This window comes from Tripterygium wilfordii, chromosome 11 (assembly GCF_013401445.1).
Source record: "Tripterygium wilfordii isolate XIE 37 chromosome 11, ASM1340144v1, whole genome shotgun sequence".
In the NCBI taxonomy this organism is placed as follows: Eukaryota; Viridiplantae; Streptophyta; class Magnoliopsida; order Celastrales; family Celastraceae; genus Tripterygium; species Tripterygium wilfordii.
In genome coordinates, this window is record NC_052242.1 from 6115114 (window position 1) to 6125252 (window position 10139).

At 37.3% G+C, this 10139-nt stretch overlaps 1 protein-coding gene across 1 annotated transcript; it reads left to right on the plus strand.

Moving 5' to 3' along the window:
- Positions 1-7931: 7931 nt before the first annotated feature.
- On the plus strand, positions 7932-9936 carry LOC120008731 (protein FAR1-RELATED SEQUENCE 7-like). Its single transcript, XM_038859110.1, has 6 exons — positions 7932-7996; positions 8348-8639; positions 8798-9290; positions 9406-9486; positions 9599-9681; positions 9796-9936. The coding sequence occupies exons 1-6, from the start codon at positions 7932-7934 to the stop codon at positions 9934-9936; spliced, it is 1155 nt and encodes a 384-aa protein (XP_038715038.1).
- Positions 9937-10139: the final 203 nt, after the last annotated feature.

The window sequence follows — 10139 nt, forward strand, 5'->3', positions numbered from 1 at the left end:
ATTGAGATATGTAAAAGGAGGCTACAAACCACAAAATTGAAGAAATGAATTTCCTCACAATTTTTATTGAAAAGGATAGGTGGTAATAAAATATTTTAGAATGAAATATGTACAAGAAATTAGGGAGGTCAAAGGCAAGAAGGACAAACCGAACTTCTTCAAGATGAAATATGTGATAATTCAAAGATTGTACCAAAATTGCCCCAATTTTGGTGTGCACCCAATTAACAATAATCAAAACTGACTTGTATGAGGCTATCTCTGAACCTTCCATTTCTGCCAACAAACTTCTTCTTCTATGTAATAGACTAACACCTTAGCAAGGTAAAATATCTGATGGTATCAAGAGCAACCCAAAATCTACCCCAGTTTTGGGTGCATGTCCAATTAACTGATCTCCAACCCTTCAATTACGAAATTAATTTTGCACTCCCACCTATGTCAGTGTGAGACAAGTTAACAGCCAACTCAGGCAATACTCATCAATTCAACAGATTCGTGATCCAACCATCTTGCAGCCCAAACTAAAATGCCCATAAGGGTTTTTTTCACTTTAGCGGAATTCTTCTTTTTTTTTCTTTTTTTCTTTTTTGCCTAGAGCGCCCTTGCGGGTTTTCACTCTAGCGAGATTTTTCTTATTTTGTCCCTAATTTTTGCCTAGAGCGCCCTTGCAGGTTTTCACTCTAGCGGGAATATTTTTTTTATTTATTTTTTTTCTACCAATAAAACTTAACAACTTCCTTGAAATTGTCCCGAATGTGCATTTTGAGGGGTTCAACTTCAACTAGCGTCTTCTCAACCTCTTGAACAAACTTTTCCAAGTTAATCATGTGATCTTCATCCTCACTTGGCTTGGCAATTATGTTATCCCCATGCACTTCAATCTCTTTATGCATCATATCATGAAACAGAATGACCTTGGTTTGCTGATAAGTATCTCCCGCATTTTTAGACCAAATGGCATGACTTCATAGCAAAAGGTACCACATAAAGTGATGAAAGTAATTTCCTCTTTATCTTCTAGTGCCATCGTGATCTGATTACAATCATCCTTCTTCAGTACTGGTGCAATATTTCCATATCATTCGGGGTATTTTACTACAGCAAGACATCCCGCATCAAATTGCTTCTTTATTTCATCTCTAATCTTCCAAGTTTGCACCAATTCAAATTTCCAACCCCAAATTAACAACCTCATCCATTTGAATTATCTTTTCTTTTTGATTAAACTTGTTTCAACATTTCTGACTATATCTCAGATTCATCCTCAATGTTCAAGTCAAACTCGACATTGTTAATGGGTGCCCCAAAATCTGGTTCATTCGGTTCATCTTTTCATTATCATCAATTTCAATCCTGGCAAAATGGAATTTGCAAGATTTGGAATTTTGGAGGTGATGGATGAAATGAAATGAATAGATGTGAGAATTATGAGCAACGATTTTTGTGTATGATAAGCATATCAGAATCATCAGAAACATGAGAACATGCAAAGGCCTTACTATGTGAATTCATCAAAAGATAAAGTAAAGACATGCTCATTATTAAAACCCAATCAGTGGCCGTGAGCTGGACCACAGATGGTAGTGCAGATGGATTTTACTCTTGAAGGCTGCTGACAGAATCTGGCAATTCCAAATTGGTCCAATTACTGAGTTTAAAACATAACTCCCCAAAATTTCTAGTGTTTGGACTTCCGTACCATATCCATGACTGCGGCCAACATGTGCTCCAGCCTTTGCTGTCCCTCTTCTAGTGTTTGTAGCCCCATCTCTAGCCGGGCTATCGCTGCACGGATGCGATCTGATTGTGGAGATGCTGCAACTGCTGATGAGGAATCACTAGGTGGTGATACTGAGTGACCTTCTTGGGTCTGCTTCTTTCCAGCAGAAGTTGTTTTCAAATGGTTGATGCTCTGACGCCATGTCCTTCTTTCTAGCATGGTGACCTGATATCCAAAAGATGCTTGAGGCCGAGGAGGTCGAATGCTTTTGAACAAAAGCAACCTTGTGATAAGCCGTGGGAAAAATAACTTCCCCGCCTTTGTTGGCTTCGTCTCGACAAAATCCTTGGCTTTGAAGATAATGGCCAGATAGATCTTCCCAATATCAAACCACTGCCCTTTATACATAGAGTATAAGACTGACAAGAATTTTCCTCGTCGTTCTTGCTCATGGCTAATAGGGCACAGATTTTTCCTGACAGCATCATCCAGCAACCACATCTTTGAAGGCAAGTAAGCACGGCGTGTAGCGTTGTTGTGCCTATTCTTTTTTCCTCCACACATATCATCAACAATTTTCTGCTTTGACGCACAGATCGGTTGTCGAGATCCAGTGGGCTTATCATCTACTGGTGGATATCCCAAGCAGCAACACAGATCTGCTGTCGTGAATTGAACTTTTATACCATCTAGAATGACATGATAAACCAATTGATTCCTAGTCCGCTCACTTCGTGGTAGCTCGATGAGAGTGTGATAGAAGGAGCGAACGATCTGAGGATACACCAGTAAGTCATTTTCTGGATCTGGGTCTACTAGAAACAGCAAGGAATGCTCCCTCAAGTAGCGCATCGCCCATTTGTTGAGTGATTCTCGCTGTACCGTTTCGTCGATTCTACACTCAGGAATAATTTCAGCTTTGTTGAACAACGCAAGCCTGGACTGTAATCTTGAGGCGATGGTGCGCGAGCGTCTCGGCATAGCTCTTGATCTTTGTGGGAGAACACACTTTTGTCAGGAATGATTGAGATGAAGATGGAGATGGAGATGGAGATGAAGATAGCTCAGAGAGAAAACACACTTTTGCAATTGAGATGGAGATGAAGACGGAAATGGCTCTGCATATACGAAGACATTTGCGGTGCCTGTCACATCAGTACTTACTTGACTGTCACCATCCACTGTTATTTTCCCGCTTGAGGACAACTCTTTTCTTCCTTCTTTTTTTTCAACTAGATAATAATAAAAAATAAAACTGTCACACTCAACTGTTCATTTCCCGTTTGAAGACAAACTTTTTTCTCTCTCTTTTTTTTTTCTTTTCTCTTTTTTTTCAACTTAAATAAAAATAAAACAGAATAATAATAATAATAAAAAAAAAAAACTTTCACACTCCCCAAGAAATTACGAATATTTGCACAGTGAGGCAGGGTACATAACAGACGATCAAGATTTAATCCCAGCAGGACCTTCTAAGCTGTCTGATAGGAGATTCCAACGGTGGTGGAGAACATGACTCTAATGGTGATGGTGGTAGTGAAGGAGAAACTGACAGCGATGGGGGCGGAGAGCTAAGAGTGGAGGATGACGGTGACGGTGATGATGAACATAGATCACAAGTCCCCGGAAGCTTTCTTTTGTTTGTTGATGCATCTCTCTTGGTTTCCATCTCTGGTCATGTAACCTTTCAAGCGCTTCACATCTGACAACTTCACTGGCTTTACAATAAAATCCTTTGCTCCTTCTCTCAAGCATCTGTTGATCGAGTCACTACGTTCTCAGATGACATGATTACCACTGGAATCTCTCTCAAGGCAGACGATCTCTTGATTTTCTTCAGCAACTTGTATCTTGTCATTCCAGGAATACAGTAGTCGGTGATAATCAAATTCATCTTCAAACTATCAAACCCAACAGAACAATTATTCTCCTCGTGTAATCCCAGAAACTGAAGTACTATTTATTCCACTATCCACCGCAGTCACTTTACAGGAAGTAATCTTGAGCAACCTTTCAATGACCGTTCTATCAACAAGGTTGTCATCGATAGCCAAAACATGAACCTCCTCAGAATCAGACAAAGAATGATCCATTCCAACTCGATCAACAAGAAAATTAAGAGTCAATTTCCTCAAAAACTGCCCCAGTATTTTTGCTGCTCATTTTTCATTGTTTTAGCAATTCACAACTGTAATCTTGTGTAATAAGGATGGCGATGATATGAGTGAATTTTTCTTTTTTTTTGTTTCTCATGCATGACTATGAACTTATTTAGTTTGACAAAATGCAATGACTGTGCCTACGTGAATGCATGAGAGAAGAAACCAATAATGGAAATTACAATTAAAAATGTGTAAAACAAAACATCAACGACAAATGAATAAATCACACAAAAATAGAATATGCCATTACACGGGGTAACCTAAATTTCTGGAGGTTTCGGACATGGATCTAGGGCTTTATAAAGTGCTTGGGTAAGTTTTTCTAACTATTCCGCGAGGTCCCAGATCATGTTGCTTTTAAAATCCCAACTATTGGGACAAAAGCTCCTCCCTTAACTTTTAAGGGAAGTCGATCCGGTGAGGATATCTTCCACTACCCATGCGGAGACGGAATCTCACGAGAATAGTGGTCAACCCTCTCTAATACTAAAGGTAGAGCCTAGCTGGTAGGCTACAGTGAGTGTAAATGTATGAGATGACAAATACTTTACCACAACAAAATAAATCAACATATCTGCCATATAAAGGAAACAAACAATTAATCATACAAAAAGAAGTAACCGTAGCCAATCAGTTTAATCATATGGGCTTGACCCTCTTAGGTTTAAAAAAACCTGGTGTTCCCCAGCAGAGTCGCCAGTTGTCGCAACCGGGGTCACGACGCAGTCCGACGTTTGAAAGGATGAAAAATGTTTAGAGTCGCCACCAATTGATTTAAGGTGCAATTGGACACCGTAAAAACCTGTGAACCAGATAAAAGGGTACGGGGATCGATTGAGTGTAGGGAAGGTGTTAGGCACCCCACGACTCCCGTTTGAAAAGCTGAGCAGCTCCAAGGAGAGTAACTTTTTCTAATTAGACCTTTTTCTAAAATCTGGTCTATTTCTTTTTTACATACAATATCCTACCAATTCTTTTGACATCTAAATTGGTCTGGCTTTGGTAGGTATATTCCTTTCATTGAAGTCGGATTCATATGGTAATTTAACCATATGCTTTTTCTGTTCCCAGAAAGCGGTAGGAATTTCACTACACACTTCCTTTTCAAGTTTTGACATAAAGGCCTTTACCTTTTCTTGGGTAGTTGGATGTTCTACCTGTTTTTGGAGTGAAATTGTATTAATTTCTTATTTTAGGAAAGCAATTTGCTTTTCCTTGTGAGAAACAGAATGGTGAAGGTTATTTATAAAAGCTACCTTCTTAGGGAAAACAAATTTAATTGTTACCTTTTTCCCTTTTAAAACAGAATGAATTCCATTGTTATCTACTGTGTAAGGTTCTAACAGAGTGAGGAATGGGTTTCCTAAAATGATATCAGTGTTTAGGTTTTTAACCAAAACGAAGACTAATTTTATACAAACTTGTTCATGACAGACATAAGTGTTTGACAACTTATGGTTAACCTTTAAGTCTGTATTATCAGCTGTGGTTAAGGTTTGAGATGTTTTCTCAAAGTATTTAGTGGATATTAACCCTTCCCTAATGTAGTGTCTATCTGCACCTGAGTCAACTAAGGCTAGAGTAGAGATTGTTAATTCATTATGAATAACTATAGAAACTTTAATGCAATATCTTCTACTCATTATCTCATGAACTACTGCTAAGTATTCTTTTTCAGGTGGCTCTTCTTCTTTAGACACTACTCCCTTTTCTTCTGTAGCTATTTCTTTAGTATTATGATCTGAAGATGGTTATGAAATTACTATACCTTTATTGTTTGTTACTGCAGGGGGTCAAAATAATTTATTCGAAAATGTTAATCTTCCAAATAAATTTTTGTCCATAGAGATCCATAACCTACCTGGCTGTACACATCAGCTGCCAAGTAGATATTTTGTCAGAGAAACCTTAGATGCTTCTTTTATCTCCCGCTCATTCCTCCCGCTTGTTCCGTGTCTTTTGTGAGACTTCTTCGTTTTTGTTCTCTCTCTTATTATACTTTCTCTCTCTTATGTAGAGGAGTAGACTACTGTCGCAACCGGGGTCACGACGCAGTCCGACGTTTGAAAGGATGAAAAATGTTTAGAGTCGCCACCAATTGATTTAAGGTGCAATTGGACACCGTAAAAACCTGTGAACCAGATAAAAGGGTACGGGGATCGATTGAGTGTAGGGAAGGTGTTAGGCACCCCACGACTCCCGTTTGAAAATGGTTACCCGGATTAATCTAATGGCTATCTTATGGAAACTTGCTCTTTGCAAGATATAATTATTTTGAGAAAAAGGTTGGTATGAAAAATACTATCAACTCATGATAGCTTTGGAAAAAGGGTTTGAAATAACACTTATCAACTTATGATAGTGTTTGAAAAAAACTTGGAATATTACTATCAATTTATGATAGTTTTATTTGGAGACACACTACCAACTTTTGGTAGGTTTAATTTTAAACACCAACTTATGGTGTTAATGATAAAATACCCTACCAACTTTTGGTAGGTTTAATTTTGAACACCAACTTATGGTGTAAATGATAAAATGCCCTACCAACTTTTGGTAGGTTTTAATTTTGAACACCAGCTTATGGTGTAAATGATAAAATGCCCTACCAACTTTTGATAGGTTTAATTTTAAATACCAACTTATGATGTAAATGATAAAATACCCTACCAACTTTTGGTAGGTTTAATTTTAAATACCAACTTATGGTATAAATGATTATTTGGAAAAAATGTCATTTGCCAATTTAATCCATTATTGCCAACTTATGGCAAATTCATAAATGAAATCAAATATGGTCCATAATCCAGATAAATGAAATCAACTTATGATTTCCTTAATTGAAATGACAACATATCAAAGAATCAAGATTTGCACAAAACAGATTTTCAAACCACACACTGCGCACCGATTTTTCAACTCTGATTTCACCTATCAAATGAGGTCGAAATGCAACGAAATTTTATATACAATGTCACAACACCTCAATAAACACCATATCAAAATTTCAGAGCAAAATTCAAAGTTTAAAGTAGTCTGCTAATCTCGGACAGATTAGGGTCTTGAAAATCCTGCAGTTTGAAGTCCTTGATTGTAGAGGCTCGCATTGGAGAAGATTGTTGTAGCAAAAAAAATAACAGGAAAGCTTGATGATTGATGAACTTGATAGCAAGAAGTTTCTCCCCTTTTCTTTCTCTCTTTTTCTTTTTCTCCCCCCTAGCTCTCTATTTTTGCTCTCTTCCCTTAGCTCTCTCCCCTAGCTCTCTATCTTGCTCTCCTCCTTTAGCTCTCTCCCTTAGCTCTCTATCTTGCTCTCCTCCTTTAGCTCTCTCCCTTAGCTCTCTATTTATAGGAAATTAGGAGCTACCCATCCATTGAATGACCAACCATGACAACCTAAGTGGAGTCACCACCATTGAATAACCAATTTGCACTAAGTAAGTGGATTCACCACCATTGAATGTAAATGGAGTCACCACCATTGAATTTGCACTAAAATGATGGATTCACCACCATTGAATGTAAATGGAGTCACCACCATTGAATTTAAGTGGAGTTGCACATCAATTTGCACTAAAATGATGGTGATGCATGGAATGATGTCAAGAGAGATATACATATATGTGTATATATGTATAGGTGGAAATAGTAATGGGTTTGACAAATCATGTGGTGGGCTTTCAAATGATAATCAAGACATTGGTCAAGATGGTAGTGGACATAAGCAAATTAGCTCTTCATGAAATGGGCCAACAAATGTTGAACATAGGTTGGTATGAATTGGGCTAAGATATGAGTATTTGTGGGCTTAAGAATCCAAGAAAGAGAATATTTATGGGCTTATAGGTACAACAAATGTGTTTTTTTGCATTTTTGTGTTTTTTCTCATTTTTGTATTTTTTTGTATTTTAGCCGGACGAAAATCGGGTACTACAACTACTGTAGAGTAACTTTGGGTTTCCCACATCGGAGCAGCAAGTCGCGCGATACCACATTTCCAGATCACATCATCCTCAACTTGTTCTGGAAGGGCAGTTGAAGAAGATATGGGTTCTGTCTTGGTGTTGAGTGATTTCAAGGTTGCTATGCAGAGCTCGAGTGATTCATCTAGGTGGGTTAGTTCATATATAATTGCAATCTGATTTCGTTTCACCATCCTTTATGCAGTTAGTACATATTGATATATTTGTGTGTATTTATTTTTTTACAATGTCTATTTGAATGGTTTTTCGATTTTGGTATTGATATGTGTTGGAGATATTTGTTTAGGGTGATATATTGCTTATTACTTGAAATGTGCTATAATTACACTTATTCTTCAGCGTTTCACACTATTTCTGAACTAAATATTTGACATAGTTCACACTACATTATGCTTAATTACTTGAAATAATCGATAATTACACTTTGTTGGTTATGTTTCACAGTAGACTAGTAATGTGCACTTCTTATTGTTTTGCAGTCATAATATGGTGGCTGCCACTGAAGTGGAATATGATAATAATCCACTTAACTTTGATGATACAAAGTTCAGTACAGAGTCTGATACATCTAATGTGCCTATGGTGGGAATGTTGTTTAATTCTCCAAATGACATTTTTGAGTTTTACAAGGCCTATGGACAAGTCAAAGGTTTTTATATTAAGAGGAGATATATATCAAAGGACAGTGATGGAAAACACAGATATTTGGTATATACTTGCGACGTTCTGACAAATATAGTAGTTGATCAAAGACTCTCATTAATCGTCATGGTCATTCTAAGAACAAGTGCAAAGCTAGGATTTCTAGTCGTATATCTATAGATGGAAAGTGGGAGATAACTAAGTTTGAAGACAAGCATAACCATGAGCTGAGCCCCGGGCATTGAAGATTCTTTACTTGCAATAGGCAAATTAATCCAAATGTGAAGCGGCAGTTGGAGATCAATGATATTGCGGGAATTAGGCCAAACAAGTGTCACAATGCTTTTGTCATTGGAGCTGGTGGACATGATAACTTAACTTTTTTGGAGAGAGATGCTCGTAATCATATTTCCAAGGTAAGGCGTATGAGACTTGGTGTTGGTGATGTTGATGCGGTGCAAAATTATTTTTTAAAAATGCAAGCTAATAATCAGGGGTTTTCTTGGTTGATTGAATGGGATGATAAAGGTCGTTTGATGAATGTTTTTTGGGCTGATCCAAGAAGTAGGGCAGCATATGAAGAATTCAGTGATGTTGTTACGTTTGATACTACTTATCTCACGAACAAGTACAGTATGCCATTTGCTCCTTTTGTTGGGGTCAATCACCACGGGCATTCTATCCTACTAGGTTGTGGTTTAATTTCTAGTGAAGATACAAAAACTTTTGTATGGTTGTTTAAGACATGGCTTGCTTGTATGGGTGGTGTGGCTCCTCAAGGTATTATAACTGACCAAGATAGGGCGATGAAGAATGTTGTATAAGTTGTCTTTCCAAATACGAGGCATCGATAGTGTTTGTGGCATATAATGAAAAAAGGTTCCTGAAAAACTAGGTTCTCACAGAGATTACAACGACATAAAGAAATTGTTGGCAAAAGCCGTTTATGATTCTCAAAGTGTAGATGAGTTCGAAGGTATGTAATTGCGTCCTTCATAGTGTAATTATATATATTATAAGTGTGTAATTAAGTTGTTTGTTTATGTTATTAAAGTCTGCCTGAATATATGTAATTCTATATATGATAGGTTGTTGGAGAATGATGATTAATGTCTACCACCTTGAAGAGAATACATGGTTGGCTTCTTTGTATTTTGATAAGGAGATGTGGGTACCTATATTTGTGAAAAGATATTTTTGGACAGGAATGTCGACAACAGGATGGAGTGAGAGTATGAACGCTTTTTTTTATGGTTATGTGCACTGAAAGACAACCTTGATGCAGTTTGTTGAGCAGTATGAGAATGCATTATATAAGAAAGTGGAGAAGGAGAGACAAGTTGATTTCGAATCTTTTAACAAGCAACTGTCATGTTCCATCTTTTATGATATGGAAAAGCAAATGCGTGATTTGTACACAGCATAAAAGTTCTTTGAGTTCCAAAAAGAGATGACGGGAATGATGTATTATGGAATCAAATCAATTTTTAGAGGCGAGTTTTCTACCCAATATATTGTATATGAAGATATTGTGTATGGAGAAGGTGCCAAGAAGAAAGTTACATTCTCGGTTACATATAATGAAGTTGATGTTAGTTGTTCTTGTTTGAGGTTCGAGTTCAGAGGTAT

Excerpts from the sequence above, each read along its gene's own strand:
- LOC120008731 (XM_038859110.1), top strand. The coding sequence starts at position 7,932 with ATGGGTTCTGTCTTGGTGTTGAGTGATTTCAAGGTTGCTATGCAGAGC. Across the intron at positions 7,997-8,347 it reads AGCTCGAGTGATTCATCTAG|TCATAATATGGTGGCTGCCA; the intron begins GTGGGTTAGTTC and ends ATTGTTTTGCAG. Across the intron at positions 9,682-9,795 it reads ATTTTGATAAGGAGATGTGG|TTTGTTGAGCAGTATGAGAA; the intron begins GTACCTATATTT and ends ACCTTGATGCAG.